The sequence below is a fragment of the Anabas testudineus genome, chromosome 24, assembly GCF_900324465.2.
Source record: "Anabas testudineus chromosome 24, fAnaTes1.2, whole genome shotgun sequence".
Classification (NCBI taxonomy): Eukaryota; Metazoa; Chordata; class Actinopteri; order Anabantiformes; family Anabantidae; genus Anabas; species Anabas testudineus.
The window spans coordinates 11449219-11467065 of NC_046632.1; the positions used below are offsets into that span (position 1 = coordinate 11449219).

A 17847-nucleotide genomic window follows, 5' to 3' on the forward strand; every position below is an offset into this window, starting at 1 on the left:
ATTAAACATGAAACGCTTTCCTGCCAAAAGGAAACTACTGTATTTATTTATGATAATCTTGTCACAAAAAAAGAAATTCTAATAGGCATATCTTGCCAAAAGAAATTACGGGCTGTAAACAGGAAAGAATTTAAATAAATCATAATTCTAGGTCTGCCCAATGACAGCTGTCATAGAAAAAGTCAGGAGTAAATCAATTACCTTGATAGATTAACCTCAATCCTCTCAGTAACACATAAATCAGCACTACATCATAATATATGAACACAGTTTTATGGTTAAGCTGCTAAACATCAGACGCTGACTTGCCAGGCCAGGGTAAAGAAATATTTTTGCATTTACTTGCACTGGCGGGCTCCTCTGCAGTGGGGTTACTCTCCTGATTCCGTTTTTCAAGCTTCTCCGCTCGGGGTGACCTCTACCATTGCGAGCCCCTCAGGACCATGCAGATTCAGCAAAAAAGAAAGAGCACACACACTGCTGCTGCAGAGGGGAGCCAAGAGTGGAGACAAAGCACAGGGCTCAATAAGAAGTCAAACCTTTTCCCATTAAGATAAATTGTCTTATCTAATCACTGCACAGGCAGAAACCTGTGTCCTGTCCGTGTGGTAATCTCTTTTATACATATTGTCATCACCCTACATGTCAAAATCAACAAAATGTGAAAGGGAGAAACTATTTTATTTGATATCCATCTCTGCACATAAGCCATTCAATCAAGTACTGACTCTTACTAAGTCTTTGAGTGGTCATCCACCAATCAGGTGGTGGATGGGTGGAGACGTTGAATCATTACCTTGTGTCACAGTAGGTAATTTCTCGTCAAGTTGCACAATGCTCATGATATCCACACTATGGGATAAGTTTTGTGCTAAACATATGTAAAAGGGTGATGTGTTGGATCCAATACAATCATCGCTATGTGCAGTAGAGTAAACACACTGTATTTCATGTTAAGAAAAGCAATTTGTATGTAAAAATTTGAATTCACTTTCATATTAAGTAACTGTGTCGGAAGAGTCTCAGAATCTGTTGAGTTGTGCTGTGGAAATATCCTGGAGTATTCCTCCATCTACTGGCAAAGAAGGGAATAAAATAAACACACACACACACACACACACACACACACACACACACACACACACACACACACACACACACACACACACACACACACAGTAGAGGGTGTCACTCCCTAGCGGTGTGCAATTTCTCTACCCAACGCAGCTTCATTTCTAATATATCTTTAGGGTAATACCTAAAGGCTTTCAGGAATGGCAGACCAAACCACAGTTTAGGAAGAAACAAAATTTTTGACGGCACTTGTGTAAAAAAAAAAAAAAAAAAGAAACAAAACCTCAAATTATTCAAAACTATTCTAGTCGTAAGCAGGGTAAGAAGGCTGGTAGTGTGTAAAATAAAGATGATGATAATAATAGATGTGAAAATAAAGCCAGAGTTTTTCCTGCTCAATTTTAATCATGTCTAATTATCATTGTTTAATTATAAATGCAGGGGACTGACAGCAAATGAAGAGGCTATCTTTGTTTCTTTTCTTATCACATAAGTAACTGGAGCTGCACTAGTGTTTTGCACATCAACTGGACAAGTAATCGTGCAACCTTAAGGCAGCCTATAAAGAGCCTACAACCTGGATGAGTTTAAAAGTGAGTGACTACACTCAAAATAGTAACATGACCTAATCATGACCTTAGTTTTTGAATTGCGGACAATTGGCATCAGCATGAGAAAAAATGTAGTGCTGACCACGATCGCCATGTATTCTGGAGGTGATCGTGGTCAGAGCACAGAGGAAAAAGTCGTTCTCTTGAGCCTATGTGGGAAACACTGTTCTGTCCTTTATGTCTGCCCACTGTCCTGACTGAAAGCTGATTTCCTCAAAGACATTAAGGACTGTGCACTGCAATTTCCCCCTGTGACATTTTGACAAAGCCATGAACTTAAGCTATAAAGCTGAACTAATGTCTCCTCCACCTACGGACAGAGCAGTCCATTATACTCCAATTACAACAAAATAGGTTACAATGGCGACGCACAGGATTTCATGGAGTGTTGTGGGTGTTTGCTGGTTATTGCTGGACAAGATCTACAGCAAAGCCAACAATTAAAGGAAGTTCAAGCTTTGCTCAGAACATTCTTTGCCAGTGAGAAGGCTGAAGGTTATCAACTTCTTAATATATAGTAATAACCCCACAAAGAGTTTTCTTTAAAAAGTCAAATACTTCTTGTCATACTAAATAGTTAATAGGTTTACTTGATTATCATAAACCATCCAACAATATTAACTTTGGAGTGGAAGCGCTAATGGGGCTGGGCTACATTATATGCATAACAGCATGTCTACTTGCATCCTTCCTTTTGACTGTATTAGTGATGTTGCAGATATGGATATCCAGAAAGGGTAATATCAAGAGATTCATTTTCATTCCGTGTATCCTGATTTGAGATGGGGAAAAAACATAAACAATACATTTTGGCGCACTGAAATAGAATAGCGGTGCTTTTCTATCTTATCAAACTACAATGTTTTTACCGGATCTCTCCAACTGAGAAAGAACCAGACACCCACTGCAGGCACCACTGACCTGACAGACACTGTGGAACACCTGAAATCAGAACAAGCAGAAATCCACTAAATCAGAAGCTGCAATGTACTAGTGTGGTATCATTTTTATCATCTTTACAACTACTATCAAAAGCACTTACAGTATTGCCATCATCAATTTCAGTTGTGGTTTTGACTTATACGTCCATTTCAGGCCCAGAGCTGTAAATGCTGATGCAGCTAATAGCACAAGTGTCGTCTTTGGTCACTGTGGTGAAAGAAAAACATATGAGCCTTAAATATTTTTCATTTCTTAAACGAACAAAAATATCAGAGCTTCCTGTGGCGAGAGTTGAAAAACTTAATCTTAACACACTTGGGTGACACACTTTTACATCAATCAACCTGAAGGAAGGAATGGGAGAGGAAGTGATTACAGCAATAACCCATCACCCCACCTCCAGGATCTCTGTCCAGGATAGATAAGCCACTCCTGTTGCTAATTTCAAGCAGAAAAGCAGGAAATGTGACAGTGTAGTTTTCCACTTCCATAAACACAATGACTGCCAGAGTTTGCCGCCAGTCCTGTGTGCCTCTGGGCTGAGTCTCCCTCTGAGGGAGACAGACATACTGACAGAGAAAGTGAGCGAGGGACGAGACAGGGAGAAAGTGAGAGAACAGGAAAGAGAGGAGGCAGAAAGACAGGAAAACCCATCAGAAGAAAAGAAAGGCAAAAACTGTAAGAAGAGGAGAAGAAGAAAAGAAGAGAGGGAGAAAAGACTAAAAAGGGGTCTCTCTTCTTCTCCTAGGACAAAACTAAGTCATGGCTGAGAACACCACAAATCTCATTCTGGAAATACTTCAGTCTTTTGATGCTGGTGAGATTTTTTTTAAACTTCCCTTCTCTCTTAACTGGCTAACTTTTTCACGTGGTCTCTCTGATCAGTAAAATGTACGTTTTAATCACCTCTGGAGTAGTTAAAATATGTGGTTCTGGTTCCTTTTGAGTATTGCCTTATGAAACTAATTAGAATATTCAAAGAGAACTACAGTTTATAGTAATACTCAAATCCATGAGGTACTGATATGGTGTCTGTGTTTTTTCCTCAGTTTTCCCAAATGTCATTTCCAGATGACTTTTGACCAGTGTCGGCTTTCCCTTTCGCTAAAGTCTTAGAAAAAAAGAAAAACACTGTGGAAACATGGGCTGGTTTATTCCTTTTTAAACGCTGAACTGTATTATAAGGAAACTGATTTGTTTTCCCTGGCAGAAGTCCAACAGGATTTTTCTTAGCTCCTGCATTCTCTCTGCTCTCGTGCACACTTATTTTGGCAATGCTACTTAAAAGGCAAAGAGGCAATGAGCAAAAGTTAAAAGAAATGCATGAGTTTGTTGAATCCAAGAGACTTGCTCTGGTAAACATGAAAAAGGAAAGCCTATTATTATTTCGTCAACGGACACCATCTTGCAAAACACTGCTGGCTATCCTCCAATTGTTATAAACAGATGTTTTGAGTAATCTTTGTAAAGCAATGGATTCTTATTAAAATTCTTTCCATTCCCAGGGGAAGATAAAAAAGACTATTAAGGATGTAAAGTGCATTTAATGTATTGCATCTACATAAGTATTAAGAGTGAAAAGGCCTTGAATGATGATTGTGAAGTAATGATCACACTGCAGCACAGACCATAAAATGTTTGATGTTTTCCTGTCTTCACAGTCCCTCTGATCATAGCTTTCTGTGTGTCCGTTGCGGTGGGCCTTGTCCTAGGGGCCCTGGTTTATGTGATCTTGACGTGGATGTCCAGACGTAGAGCAGGCTCTGCCAGCATCACCCGTCCCCCACCTCGTCAATCACGCACTTCTTCCCGCACACGTCCAGGCTTTAATCGCAACAGCAGCTACGACCGGCGCAGCAACAACAGTTTGGTCAGCGCTGCTTTCAGCTTCCACCGCCAGACATCCTCCCCAGATCACCTAGACCCAATGGGGCACAAATCTAGCTTCAGGGCCTCCACGTTCCATCCTCTCCTTCAGTGCAGCCAAATTGCAAGGGAGGCAGAGGAGGGAAGCCAGACCACGCTGCCTCGCACACCAACTCTGACCACATCAACTGGATCCGCTAATTCAGCAGCTACCCCATCCAGACCCGAGTCATTCTGGGGAAACAACGGCCTGAGGGGAATCCATGCCACTCAGACCCCACCTCCGGCTTATGAGAGCATTATTAGAGCTTATCAAGAAACATGCACCTGAGAAGTGACAGCACCATGCTGAGACAGTGAATGAGCCCAGAGTTGTAAATGGATTTTACAAATGATACTGGAATAAACTGGATTTAAATAAGCAGATGTTGCAAACAAGACAGTCAGGGCCAATCGTGTGCTCTACACAACACAATAACATCCCAAAACAGTTTGTCATTTGGTTTGTTGATGTGTATTTGGTATCGACATAGGCATACTTGCCTTTCATCATTCAATACAAAAAAAAAGTCACTTGACACTTTTAGCAATGTGAAAATGGCTGCTTTCTATATGAACAGTAATTATTTATCTTAAATAACAGCAGACTGTATTTAATGGTGATTCACACAGATGTATGCTTACACAAAATATGTATCTACAACTGCATGCTCTTGGCTGCACATTTATGATGCAAGGCAAGACTTCTGCTTTGTCCCTATTGATCTAATATCTATGCAAGACAAGATGTGCGTTATGTAAGTATCCCAAATGAAGATAAGTGTTCATAATAGGTGCAGATGTCCGCAAAACTTGGTAAACAGAGCTAAAAACAACAGTTTACTCTTTTGATGTCTTAATTGCTGCCACACAGATTTTTTTTTCCAGTGCTGTGGTTTTCTGTGTCTGTGGCATTCAGACTAATTTGCAGTATGAACACACACAAATACACAGAGGGCATTACTTACATAAGATCTTGGTATAATATGTATGTTTGAAATGTAATTTACTTAACTCTGCTCAGAAGTTAAAGCAATAAAAGCAAGAATCACACCCCTAACAGCTGTTTCTTCCATATAAAACTTAGGGGGCGTCTGAATACAAACAAAGCAGTAACCTCATCTGGCCTAACACATGGAACTAATAACACAAACACCTGCAAACCAACAAAGTAGTTCTTCAAACAAATACTACTTTAGACATGTTTATTAAGTTCAACTGTTTTCTGTTTCTGTTCACTGTGTTAGACAAATAATATTTATAGATTGTTGTGTTTTGTTTTGCACTGCATAGAAATCCTTTAGTAGACACAATAGGATTATAATGCTATCTAATACAAGTGTCAATCCACCTGTCCCATGTTCACTTCTTTCTGTGAACATTACAATCTTTACAACAGGCTGTATGTATTATACTATTGTTGCATTGGACTGCCTTATTTACTGTATTATAGTGATATAAAACAGTAGTAGTTATTATTTTGTTCACCCTCTTGGGATAGACTTTTAGCTATATGTCCAGTCTGGCCAGTGTTTCTGTGGAGAACTGATAAACACCAGTCAAGTTGGGAGGTGAAGGTGCCTTTAAGCTTTAGAGGACAGAATAAGACCCGACAACCAAACCACAAAAAACATCACAGCTATTATATTGTTCTAATGACTCAGTAAGTACATTTACATCAAAAATAAAACATGTTTAGTATAATATTGATCAGGCGTGGTAACTAAGTACATTTACTTAAGTGCTATACTTCAGAACAATTGTGAGGTAATTCTCTTTCCTGGAGTTAAGTTAAGTTAAGTTAAAGTTTAAAGTTTAAGTTTTATGGTTTTACCTTTTATGCCACTACCTTATAGATTGAAATAATGTACTTTTATTCCACTAACTTTATTTAACAATTTTAGTTACCAGTTACATTTTGCAGTGGAGGATTCTTGTAAAAAATATAAACACCTAATAAAATCTAATAAAAGATTATGTTATCAACAGCAATAAGTTTAATACATTTTGAAATAAAATGAAAAACGCTTTAGTGAAGGACTTTTCAAAAGGCCAGGATATTTACTTTTAGTTTAAAGTGAGTTAAACTTTGTGGTCGCACTTGATGACGTATTATTTGTGAGACAGGTTTACGTTCTGTTTATAATGTGAACCGGGCGCTGAGGTCGTGGAGAATATTCACTTCGGTGATCTTTAAAAAAGTTCACAGGCGATAAAAGAGGTAATGTCATTGTTCAACAATGACTACGAATCACTCAACTATAACTGTCAGCGGAAAGATTGCACGTTAGCCTAAAGCTAAATCTTAAATAAGTTCGTGTGAGCGTTAGCTAACGGTAACAAAGCTTATCCCGTTGTTAGTTTGACTGCGGTGTTGAAATTAGTTATGAGTGTTACAAAGATTGTTTTGATGTATTATAAATCTGAACGATTTATTGAGATTGCATCTGATTTATAGCTACCAAGTTAAAGAGCTAGATTAAGCCCACTCTAGGGGACTTAGAAATGAGTTGATGCCCCACAATAATTACTTGACTTAGTTGAATTCCTAGAGTAACATGATAGTTTTGAGTAAGGGTAACTTAAACCGCTATTTAAATGCCAAAGTATCACGGATCATGGACGAGGACTATGTCTTTAGTTTCCTTTGGTGATCTGATTGATGTAACCTGGCTTCAACTTACTGGGAACATGCAGGTGGAGGATGTCTGCTGCAGCCCTTCGTTTAATCCGCTGTCGGACACTGTGCACAGCTGGTCCTCTTGAGACAAGGAAATTACTTCAGTGGAAAGATTTAAGTAAGTTATTAGGTAGTTGATGAACAGTAAACATGCACACACCTTATTACATAAGGCCCTGTCAGTCATCTAATAAACCAAACCCATATAAATACATGTGGTCAACCATGATGCTTTCCTGACAACATATTTACAACCTTCTTTTATATTGATTTCTTTTCATGACTTTTAGGAAAGTTTGCTAAAGTAACCAGTGCGGTTGTCTTGGGGTAAGTTACTCTATATGCGTGAAGATTTTATTATTTGACTCTTTAATAGACAAATCTGATCTGTTTTTTTGTGAATTACACTAACTGGGTAACATTTTATCCATTATCTTTCCACAGGGGCTGTCTTTTTATTACCTACGAGATAGTAGCACTGAACAAGGCTGTAACAGTTGACACTAGTGCTATTCTTCAAGAGAAGTACAAGTCTTACATTTATCTCAGAGCCACACCCTCAGATGAAAATGAGAATCTTACTGCAGGTACTTATGAAAACTTTGTGGCTAAAGTAAAACTTTGTCATGTGTTCCTTTTAAAACCCATCTTACAAAACATAAAAGATTAGAACAGTGTACGATTTCCATTGCACTCTTTTTGGACATTTGTCCTACTTCCCACATACAGCTGGATTTGGTAAATATGCTGAGTGGCTTGATTTAGTTCTTGTATGGGCACACAGTCATACTAATTTTGCCATGCCAAGGTGTCCAGAGACATCTGTTATCATTACTTCCTCTCTTCCCTTCCTTCCGCTCTCTGTCATCTTTCCTGCTTGTATGTGTAGGTCAGTCTGTTCACTGATCTCACTTCCACAAGTCAAGGTTCATTGATTAAATGGAAATACTAACAACAAAGTAGATACCAACTAACAACCACTACTAGATTAACAATTTCTTGTTTTGTTGTGTTGCTGTAGAGATGTAATCAAAATGTTTTAAAATGTGGTATTTATTTTCACACTGTTTCAGGGCTTACATATAAAGCAAGGAAGGAACTTCATAAAGCAGCACGAAGGTTTATGGAAATGTCCTCTAGGCTTTTGCTGGAGTCACTAGATGGTAAGAACAGAAAAGTTGCTTTTACACCACCTGAAAACTGTGCTAAAAAGACGCAATGTAGTACTTCCCCCAGGGTTTCTTGTATTAGAAAGCAGAAGTTAAACTATTTAATCTAAACAACTGAAATTGCCATTTCTGTTTTTTATGTGGTTTGTGTACACGAAGGCCAACGGAAACACCTGCCTTACCCATGGACATCCTGTTTTTGAATGTCACATTAATCAATGTGTAATTCTATAGAAGACTCAATAATTCTGATTGTTTGGTTTGTTTTTACAATAAGGCTGTACTAATCACCCCTATCTTTTATTGCAAACTGACAGATGTGTAAACTATATCACACGCTTATTTATAATATTGCTTAATAGTGAGACATTAACATTTGACCTTTTAAAAATGAATAGCTGCCAAAAGGATGGCTGTTTTGCAGATCCTGGTAGTTAGTCTGATAGCCTAAATTTTAACGCTGCCTGTAGTGACATATGTGGCACATTTGTCCTCCTTGTACTCTAAGGCTTGGTCTATATTTGTATGTCTTAGAGCATTTTAGCCATGTGGATGCAGACCCACATGAAGTGGCACTATGGGTTTTGCTGAAGAGAACACAGTCAACCGATAAATCCACCAGACTACAGGCTGTACAGGAGCTTGCAGACAATCACCACTGGCATGGTAAAATACACACATCAATAATAACTGATTATACAACAAGTTAAATAAGATTAGTTCACACTTTTTGTCAATGTTGCAGACTACCAGTACCAGACAGCAGCCCAGGTTCTAGACCAGAGAACAGCTGTGGGCCTAGCTCGGACTTCTCACGTAGATCTGCGATTCTTCCTGCCCCCACCACCACTACCTGATCTAGAAGATGTAGGGATCCTCAAAGAAATCTGAAGGCAGTAACTTTGGCTATTCCCCTTCTGATCCTGTTGTATGTTGATATTGTATTCACATCTTCACAGGGTTTGTCAGCAGAAGATGGACTCAGGCAGCTACTGGCATCTCTGCCTCTGTCTGAGGTAGACAAATGTGTTCAGTACTTCACCTCACTGGCACTCAGAGAAAGCACTCAGTCAATGGCAGCACAACGGGTAATGATATATTATGTCTTTAGGATTATATCAGCCTACAATACATAAAAAGAGTTCTGTATGCCTATCAAAAGTATTTATGCTGTCACCAACACCTATGCTGTTCTACGTTGCAGGGAGGTCTTTGGTGTTTTGGTGGCAATGGGCTTCCCTATGCCCAGAGCCTAACCTCTGTCCCCTCAGAGAAGGTAGAGTCCTTCTGTCTACAGGCACTGGTACAGCACTCAAAGGTAAAAATGACCATTATGCATCTAAATATGATCACAGCACATATTATTCCTCTTCTGCAGAATTCACGAAAAAAAATAATTCAGAAGGAAAGCTCCCCCTTTTTTTGTTCAATTGATTCTTAGTTTTCATGGATGCGAGGCTCTTGTATAGTAAGTATGTAGGTATGTATGTGTAGTGCTTTAATTGAAATAAATTGGTTACAGTACTCTTTTTATTACATTTTGCCAATTAAAATATCTGTTACTTCATTAACTCACCAGTGAATAGGGACCACACATGAACAGTGAGCTGCAATAATCCCTGGGGAGAATGTTTTTGATCTTCAGGTGAGGTGAATAAATTGTCTTAACTTACTGAAATATATTTGTTGCCCGCAGGTCCAAAGTCACTGTGACCACATTGTTGCCAATGGGGGTCTGCAGCTCCTCCAGAGGGTTTATCAGATCCGTAGAGACTCCCTGAAAATTCAGAGGAACATTGTTCGTATAATAGGAAACCTTGCACTCAATGAGAGTGTTCACCACGCCATAGCACAGTCGGGTAAGTCTGTAAATCAAAAGGTTATTCCATAGAGGATTGTGCTTACATGTAGTGAGGACGTTGTTTAAAAAAAAAAGATTTAAAACCTATTTTTGCATGTCCCTATTTCGTCTACAGATTACATATTCACAATTAAAACATTTCTCAATATTCTAAATGTTGTCAACCCAGACCTAATTTGTCCCCTATCAGATTGTTCACATTTTGTTTACCTGTATTACACCTCCAGGCTGGGTATCACTCCTGGCTGAGATGATGCAGTCCCCTCATGTCATGCACGCATCCCATGCAGCTCGTGCTCTGGCCAATCTCGACAGGGAGACAGTGGAAGAGAAATACCAAGATGGCATCTACATCCTTCACCCACAAACACGTGGCAAGTAGGAAAACAATGAAATCTACTGTCTCAAAACCTTGTTTATAATTTGTCATGTTCTGTACCAAAACCTTTACCCTTACCTTTTACAATCTTTTTTTATTTCCAGCCAGCCAATCAAAGCAGATGTCTTGTTCATCCATGGGATTCTAGGGGCAGCTTTTAAGACGTGGAGGCAGAAGGACCGAAATATATTAGATGATGGGAAAGAGGAAGAAAGCAAGGACAACTACACAGAGTGCTGGCCAAAGGTGAGAATTCCTCTTAGCACCTCTAATCAATGTTAACAACAACATTACATTATTGTGGCACTCTATAAGTATCCTTTACATCTCGGAGAAACCTGGTGGTGTTTTGTGTTTCACTTAAATGTAAAGCTTTGATTATTCGTTAAGTAAATGAGTTATCTCTCATTGTGTCTCTTTTATTGACAGTCATGGTTGGCTGCTGATTGTCCAAATCTGAGAGTGCTATCAGTGGAGTATGACAGTCACCTCAGTGACTGGATGGCCAAATGTCCTGCTGAGAATCAGAGGTAAAGAATCTCCTGTTTATTTAAATTTCCACTGGTGTTTACGTATTAGATAATATAGCAAAGCTATTACCTACAGCTAAAATAAAGTAAAATGTCTCATTGCCCTTGAATCTTCCTATATTCACCATACTTCATGCTTTTGACTCTCCAGAAAGTCTTTGGCCTACAGAAGTCAAGAGCTGCTAAAGAAATTAAAGCTAGCAGGTGTTGGAGAGAGGCCTGTGATCTGGGTAGCCCACAGTATGGGAGGTATTTTTTTCCTTTTTCTCACAGAAGCATTTCTACTCAGATTTCTACTCAAATCTCTGGAATGCAACTTGCAACCAGCTTGGCTGTATTTCACACCTGCATGTCTGCATTTGTTTTGTTGTTTTTTTGCTGTCAGGACTGCTTGTAAAGAAAATGCTGCTGGATGCCTCAGACAACCCCGAAATGAATGGGCTGTTAAAGAACACAAAGGGTATTATGTTCTACAGCGTTCCTCACCGCGGCACTTCTATGGCCGAATATTCAGTCAATGTCAGATATCTCCTCTTTCCCTCTATAGAAGTCAGAGAACTTTGCAAAGGTAAGTCAATAAGCTCTGAGGTCAAAGACAATCCACTTACTGTTTTGTAGAGATTGCTTCATATCCACAGCGCGTTGTTGTCTGTGTGTGTTCAGATTCACCAGCACTGCGTAACCTGAATGAAAACTTCCTGAACATGGCCAAAGAAAAGGAATTCAAGGTGCTGAGCTTTGCAGAGACATTACCAACAAACATTGGTCCCATGATCAAAACACTGGTGGTCCCGACACACTCAGCAAGTATGTAACACTAATGTATATGGGAAATAAAGTGATGTATAGTTTAAATATGAATGCATGAACCTTTCCTTTATTTGGTTTCAGATGTTGGCATTGGAGAGCTCATTGAGGTAGATGTAGATCATCTAAACATCTGCAAGCCAGAGAAGAAGGACTCATTCCTGTATAGGCGCAGTCTCCAGTTTATCCAGGAAGCACTGCAGGGCTACATCAGCCACTGACTGCAATATATGAACATAAGAACACTGACAGAGCCTACTAAATACTTTAATTGAAGGAGAGTACCATCACACACCAATGCCAAATGGAAACATATTTGCTTCTCCTTGATAACAAAGACCCACTGACTTGATCCTAGTATAATTAGGGGAATTATGATCATTTTACACATTGATATATGAAGTGTTTTAAGTTGTGACAAGAGATCTGGGTGCTAAATGTGTTCTAGTCATCCTTCTAGATTTGCTTTTGTCACTAGTAAGTTTTTTTTTTTTTTTAAAGATCATGATTACTATGTTTACAAAAGGTTTTAAAATTAGTTTTTTCCTGAATTTTAATTTGATTAATTTAGACTTGTAATACATAATGCTTCTTCTGTTTTACTTAAACATGCACTGACCCATCATTTCCACTCTTGCTCTTCAGTATTTCTAACCACATTAATGGTTTATAATTTTATTTTTTATATTTATGGATTTAATTTTATCTACAATATGATAGTTTTATTGTGTGCCAAATTATATTAATTCCCGAGCCTTACTGTACCTCAGATGAACCTGTAATTTTAGTCATGTTCATTCAGGCCGTTTTATTTATTTAGGGAGGATTTTTTCTTTTTTTTTTTTATGTCTGCGTTTAAACTCCAGGTTGCCACAGGCAATGCTGACAATGAGTAAATATACACTCTGAGGCTTAATTTGTCTTGTCTATGCACTTTGTTGCACTGCTTCACTTTTATCCTAAAGCTGATTTGCAATGCATATCTCATTCCTGAATGTGTGTGTGTGTGTTTTTTTTTTCCTCACCGTATTACTACTGCAGTGTTTTACTACATCCATAGTATGTAAAGAGCTAAATGGTCAGCTTTACTGTATACAACTGTTGCATCAATGTGAACATTTACATTATACACATTCCCATTTGGCCATCTACTTAGTTTTACATTATATTTGTCAGAAAATTTACTGTTTTGTGATGTCAGTATGTACGATAATTGACAGTATATAAAATGACATATGTCATAATAGGGCATTGATCCTCCTCATTATCCATCTTTATATTCTTGGCAAATGCCAACAATGGAATGGAAAACAACGGCTAACAAACTAATTACGGATGGGAATTAACAGGCTTATACAAAATAAACATGCAACTTTTTACACCAGGTAAAATTAATTACTACTAGTGGGGATGTCGCTAAAAACGACTTTAAGCTCATTCGCCATTTTTTTTCCCCCTTTAAGATTGTCCCTCGTCAGACACCATCATATAATCCCACAATGCTTTGGTAAACGTTGGCATACAAAGGGAACAACAACAACCATCAGGTTCGTCCTCGTGTTTTAACTTTATTGCTTTAACATATGCGTGTAAACATGTATTTGCAGTTTAGTTCGTTCTGTGTTTTATCTTCTATAATCGATAGAAAGTCCCCAGAGTTCACGTTGCCGTTGGTGCTAGCAAGCTAAGCTAGCAACGTTACTCAAATCATCAGTCAGAAGTTGTGCTCTTCAAACGTTATTAAGATGTTTTTTGTTTTGATAAACTACGTCAACTTCTTAAGAAAAGACGGACTTTTATAATTTCACTAACAATTTGTATTTACTGTCTTAAATGTACCCATCGCCATGTTACTGTTCCTATTCACTTTCAGGGAAATAAAATCTCCTAATTGTGCTGCAGGTCTTGAGCAGTTCAGTTGGCCTCGATTTCTCAGTATCTGCCAATATGGTCAACGTACACAAAGGAGTACTTGTTGAATGGTAAGGAGCGCTGTAAACGTGTACCCACACATCTTTATATCCTAAACAAGCCGTGCTAATGTAAATGCTGCGTCTCTCCTGTTTGTGACATGCTACACAGAAATTTAGTTACGTATTGAATGACTTTTCCTTGTTTCTCTCTGTGCAATGGACCAGTGATCCTGCCATGAAACAGTTCCTCCTCTACCTGGACGAAACGATGGCCTTGGGAAAGAAATTCATCCTCAAGGACCTTGATGACACACACGTTTTCATCCTTGCAGAGGTGGTTCACACCCTCCAGGAAAGAGTTGGTGAATTAATGGACCAGAATTCATTTCCCATCACGCAGAAATAACATTCAACGTTATCAAATATCTCTCTCCTTGGACCTTTGTTTAAATGCTCTTTGAGTATTGATTGCAGTGTTTTACCTGCAGACTGAGATTGAATGATTGCTTATTTTTTGTAACATTAATGTAAAAAGACTTGATAAGTAAATAAGCACATTTTGCTTCTTGGTTGAGCATAAGATCGCTTTGTTTGCTTCATTTGTGGTGTGTTTGAATGGGACCCATATATTTGTTTCTTAGCCTAAAGGTTTTGCAGATATTAGTTGCTGTTTCTCTATTTCCTCAGTTTTATTATTGAGGCTTGAAAGGAGTGACAATAAGAAAACAAAAGAGTGAGTTTGTAAATAATAAACGGTAAAGTTTCATAATAATATCTATCTCACTTTAGACATGAGTGTCAGATTAAGAAAATATTTTGTGATACATACATTTGTGATACAAGGTGTGGTTCCACCTTGAATTGTTTGTTGAATACTGAGGGTGAGGCTGCTGGGCATGCAATTCAGTAGCTTGTTCCACCAATGTGGGACCACTGAGCTGAAAATAATCAAGTGTTAGAGATGGGAACATGTATTTAAAGCACATAAGCTTTTGCTTGTTTACAAATCATCTCTATAGCTGTAAACTCTGGTTATTGCCATTGGTGGTCATGTAACAAGCTACTGTCCAAGAAGCCATTACTAGTCGACTTAACGTTTCATTGATGTCTACTTAATTCAGTAAATTTAACCTCAAGTTAGGTGGACATTCACGGACCAGTGCCTGTGAATCCATTTCCGCCTCTTTTTATTTTCAAAACCAATAAAAATAATCGATAGGTCAAAGCTCATGGGAACAACAGCATTGAAAAGTTACACGTTTCAAACTTCTGTTCAGATTGTTATGAAAATCAAGTTAAATGTACACTACAGTATTCTGCACAGACCTTCAGAAGTGTACTCACTATTCACCAGATTCATCTTCTAGCTATAAGCTGTGTTCTCTTAACCAACCAACAAGCTACAGTTAGATTAAAGCTAAGACAAGTTAGCTGTGGGCGACTGACGTAAATTCCTGCTTGGTTTAACATTATTTTAACGTTAAGCTACTTGGATGAATTGAACTGTGACACTAACTTCGTATTAACAAATAATATTAGACACATTTCTAATTATGTCTGTTGCCCTAATCAACTTTACCGAACTTTAACCAGCTAACCTAGCCTAGCACAACACATGCTGTTTATGCTAGCAGCAGTAGCTAACCTCACATCATTATTACCTTTACTAGCAAACGTAGATGTTGGCTAAAACCAAAACACATTATTGAAACATAAATCATGACTATTTAGCATAACTTACCTGAAAACCTGTGAACGGTTAATGTGAACCAACTGCGCCAATTTAACGTTGATTTAGGGTTTTTACACTTGATGGACAGAAAAAAGCGGTGTTTTTCTCTTTTAAAGTGATTTATCAGGTGGAAGTATCTCATGTTAAGTACATTTACATGTATTTCCGTGAATGGTTATAGTAAAACAAGCAATCCGCTAATTCAATAATAATTTATTATATGGTTAAAAAACCATGCAACCTGTGCTGTTTTTGTTCCACACATTTCTGCAGTTATATAGATCTTTTGGTGTTTATTTATCTTTACCGCTTTTTTTACCATTTGAAATTTAGTTTGTTATTTTTATAAAATTATTTAAAATAATATTCTTATGTTAAAAGGTTAAATTGGCATGCCCCCAACTTTTATTTTTATAACTATCTATAACTATCTCCTATCCAAATAGGAGAAATTACATTCTTGTTAGATTTTGAATTCTCAGAATTAAGTTTGGGTTGGGCTTCTTATTTGTTCAGTTTGTCTATGAATCAAACTTTTGTTTATATTTATACTTTCAAAATTATAATACCTTAACTTCATAAAACAATGTATCCCGAAACATCTGTTCAAAAACAAATTATATATTTAGTATATACAGTATATATCAACTGAAAGTTCAAAACATTTAAAGTAAGTTCATCCTTTTCTATTTTTCTCAAAAGAAGCAGTTTAATTCATTTGTTTATTTCAATGATTGAATTCACTTTCATGGTGAATGAATTTTAGAGATGACGCCTTTATTCTGAAAACCAGCGGAAGTCTGGAGTAACGTGGTTCACTTGACGCAGTAACATCAACCATGGACGATTATCAGACAGAAGAAGAGGTGAGTTTGATACCTTTAAGATAAATTATGGCGTATAGTATTCTCATCCATTATGAACAGCTCCTAGTACCACACAATTCTACAACTGTATTTTTTTAAATCAGATTATAGCTGACAGATAAGTGACTAGTTAAATGAGTAGCAGTGATGTCTGCTAGCGCTAGTTAGCCTTAACGACTCTGTTTTATATCAAACAGACTGGGTTCGTCGTTGATGAAGTGAGCAAAATAATAAAAGAGGTAAGCATAAATGCAGTTTGGATGCCCTTTGAATTATCCACAAATTTGGCTTTTATTGCTGCCGATGTTAGCAACTTTGTTTTTAGCAGATCGCCAGTTGCTAAGGACACTGCAACGGTTGCTAGGGACCGTCTATATCAGCACCACAGGATTTAAACCACACAACTTAATAATTATAACTAATTTTAATTACACTTTCTTTAAGTATTGTGCTGGTTTAGTTGCGTTTGAAACGTAATGTACTTATAACATAGCTTCACAGACTTATTGTAAACCTACTTAAAGATATGTAATACTGTGTGCTGTTCTATTTAAACACAGTCTCGTTTACAGTTTCTATTGTTTACTTGTCTCTACAGTCAATAGAAGCAACCATAGGAAAAAATACCTACCAGCACAGCAGAGTGAATCAGTGGACGACCAGTGTAGTGGAGCAGTGCCTCAGTCAACTCAGCAAGATGGGAAAGCCTTTCAAATATATTGGTATGTGCACTGATACCTCATATATCATATGAGACAATGGTACTTGTGCTCTAATGATTATATTAAAATGCAGTGTGTGTTTCGTCCCCTAAAGCAACTTGTATTATCATGCAAAAAAACGGAGCAGGTTTGCAGACAGCCAGCACATGCTTCTGGGACAACTCTACTGATGGTAAATAAAACACATCTGTGTTCACAGTTTGCTGTACAAGTTGTTTAGTGGATTGTTTCAGAAACAATACGGGTGTTTGAGCAGCAATCTTTATAGCCAAAGTCCTAAACAGTAATTAGTTCAACTGCCCAAGGCAGGAGTGACGTGAATCTGGCAAATGTTTTCTTGCCTGTCTTAAAAAAAAATTCAGTCAAGCTTTTGAGTTGTACACTGGCACGACTGCAGACTAAGTCAAGATTTATGTGTAAATGCAACAGCTATACTGTCACTGAATTTATTTTGTATTTCACCCAACAGGAAGTTGTGCAGTGAGATGGGAAAACAAGTCTATGTACTGTATCGTCAGTGTTTTTGGGCTGTCCATCTGAACCTTCATGTGATTTCATGTAATTTTGAGAGCCAGCACGTTATGTTTGCCCACGTTGACTATATTTGTCTAAACAGTTATGTTTTTATGTTTAATGCATTATATTAAAACATGTGG

At 37.8% G+C, this 17847-nt stretch overlaps 4 protein-coding genes across 4 annotated transcripts; all 4 read left to right on the forward strand.

Annotated features, from left to right (window-relative positions):
- Positions 1-3111: 3111 nt before the first annotated feature.
- Positions 3112-5592, forward strand: myct1a (myc target 1a). Its single transcript, XM_026340794.1, has 2 exons — positions 3112-3444; positions 4289-5592. The coding sequence occupies exons 1-2, from the start codon at positions 3390-3392 to the stop codon at positions 4822-4824; spliced, it is 591 nt and encodes a 196-aa protein (XP_026196579.1). The 5' UTR covers positions 3112-3389; the 3' UTR covers positions 4825-5592.
- A 1062-nt stretch (positions 5593-6654) lies between these two features.
- On the forward strand, positions 6655-12953 carry serac1 (serine active site containing 1). The gene is made up of 17 exons (XM_026340662.1): positions 6655-6753; positions 7230-7330; positions 7503-7539; positions 7657-7799; positions 8286-8375; positions 8916-9047; positions 9127-9248; positions 9341-9469; positions 9586-9699; positions 10078-10240; positions 10470-10620; positions 10726-10867; positions 11051-11151; positions 11303-11400; positions 11537-11719; positions 11815-11958; positions 12043-12953. The coding sequence occupies exons 2-17, from the start codon at positions 7237-7239 to the stop codon at positions 12177-12179; spliced, it is 1980 nt and encodes a 659-aa protein (XP_026196447.1). The 5' UTR covers positions 6655-6753; positions 7230-7236; the 3' UTR covers positions 12180-12953.
- Positions 12954-13403: 450 nt separating this feature from the next.
- On the forward strand, positions 13404-14451 carry gtf2h5 (general transcription factor IIH, polypeptide 5). Its single transcript, XM_026341512.1, has 3 exons — positions 13404-13505; positions 13861-13940; positions 14097-14451. The coding sequence occupies exons 2-3, from the start codon at positions 13906-13908 to the stop codon at positions 14275-14277; spliced, it is 216 nt and encodes a 71-aa protein (XP_026197297.1). The 5' UTR covers positions 13404-13505; positions 13861-13905; the 3' UTR covers positions 14278-14451.
- Positions 14452-16362: 1911 nt separating this feature from the next.
- Positions 16363-17847, forward strand: dynlt1 (dynein, light chain, Tctex-type 1). The gene is made up of 5 exons (XM_026341915.1): positions 16363-16469; positions 16667-16708; positions 17068-17191; positions 17286-17363; positions 17661-17847. The coding sequence occupies exons 1-5, from the start codon at positions 16443-16445 to the stop codon at positions 17729-17731; spliced, it is 342 nt and encodes a 113-aa protein (XP_026197700.1). The 5' UTR covers positions 16363-16442; the 3' UTR covers positions 17732-17847.

Coding starts and splice junctions, on each gene's coding strand:
- gtf2h5 (XM_026341512.1), top strand. CDS start 13,906: ATGGTCAACGTACACAAAGGAGTACTTGTTGAATG. Junction 13,941..14,096: donor AAAGGAGTACTTGTTGAATG/GTAAGGAGCGCT, acceptor GCAATGGACCAG/TGATCCTGCCATGAAACAGT.
- serac1 (XM_026340662.1), top strand. CDS start 7,237: ATGTCTGCTGCAGCCCTTCGTTTAATCCGCTGTCGGACACTGTGCACA. Junction 10,868..11,050: donor ACACAGAGTGCTGGCCAAAG/GTGAGAATTCCT, acceptor TTTTATTGACAG/TCATGGTTGGCTGCTGATTG. Junction 11,959..12,042: donor GGTCCCGACACACTCAGCAA/GTATGTAACACT, acceptor ATTTGGTTTCAG/ATGTTGGCATTGGAGAGCTC.
- myct1a (XM_026340794.1), top strand. CDS start 3,390: ATGGCTGAGAACACCACAAATCTCATTCTGGAAATACTTCAGTCTTTT. Junction 3,445..4,288: donor ACTTCAGTCTTTTGATGCTG/GTGAGATTTTTT, acceptor CTGTCTTCACAG/TCCCTCTGATCATAGCTTTC.
- dynlt1 (XM_026341915.1), top strand. CDS start 16,443: ATGGACGATTATCAGACAGAAGAAGAG. Junction 17,192..17,285: donor AAAGCCTTTCAAATATATTG/GTATGTGCACTG, acceptor CGTCCCCTAAAG/CAACTTGTATTATCATGCAA. Junction 17,364..17,660: donor CTGGGACAACTCTACTGATG/GTAAATAAAACA, acceptor TTCACCCAACAG/GAAGTTGTGCAGTGAGATGG.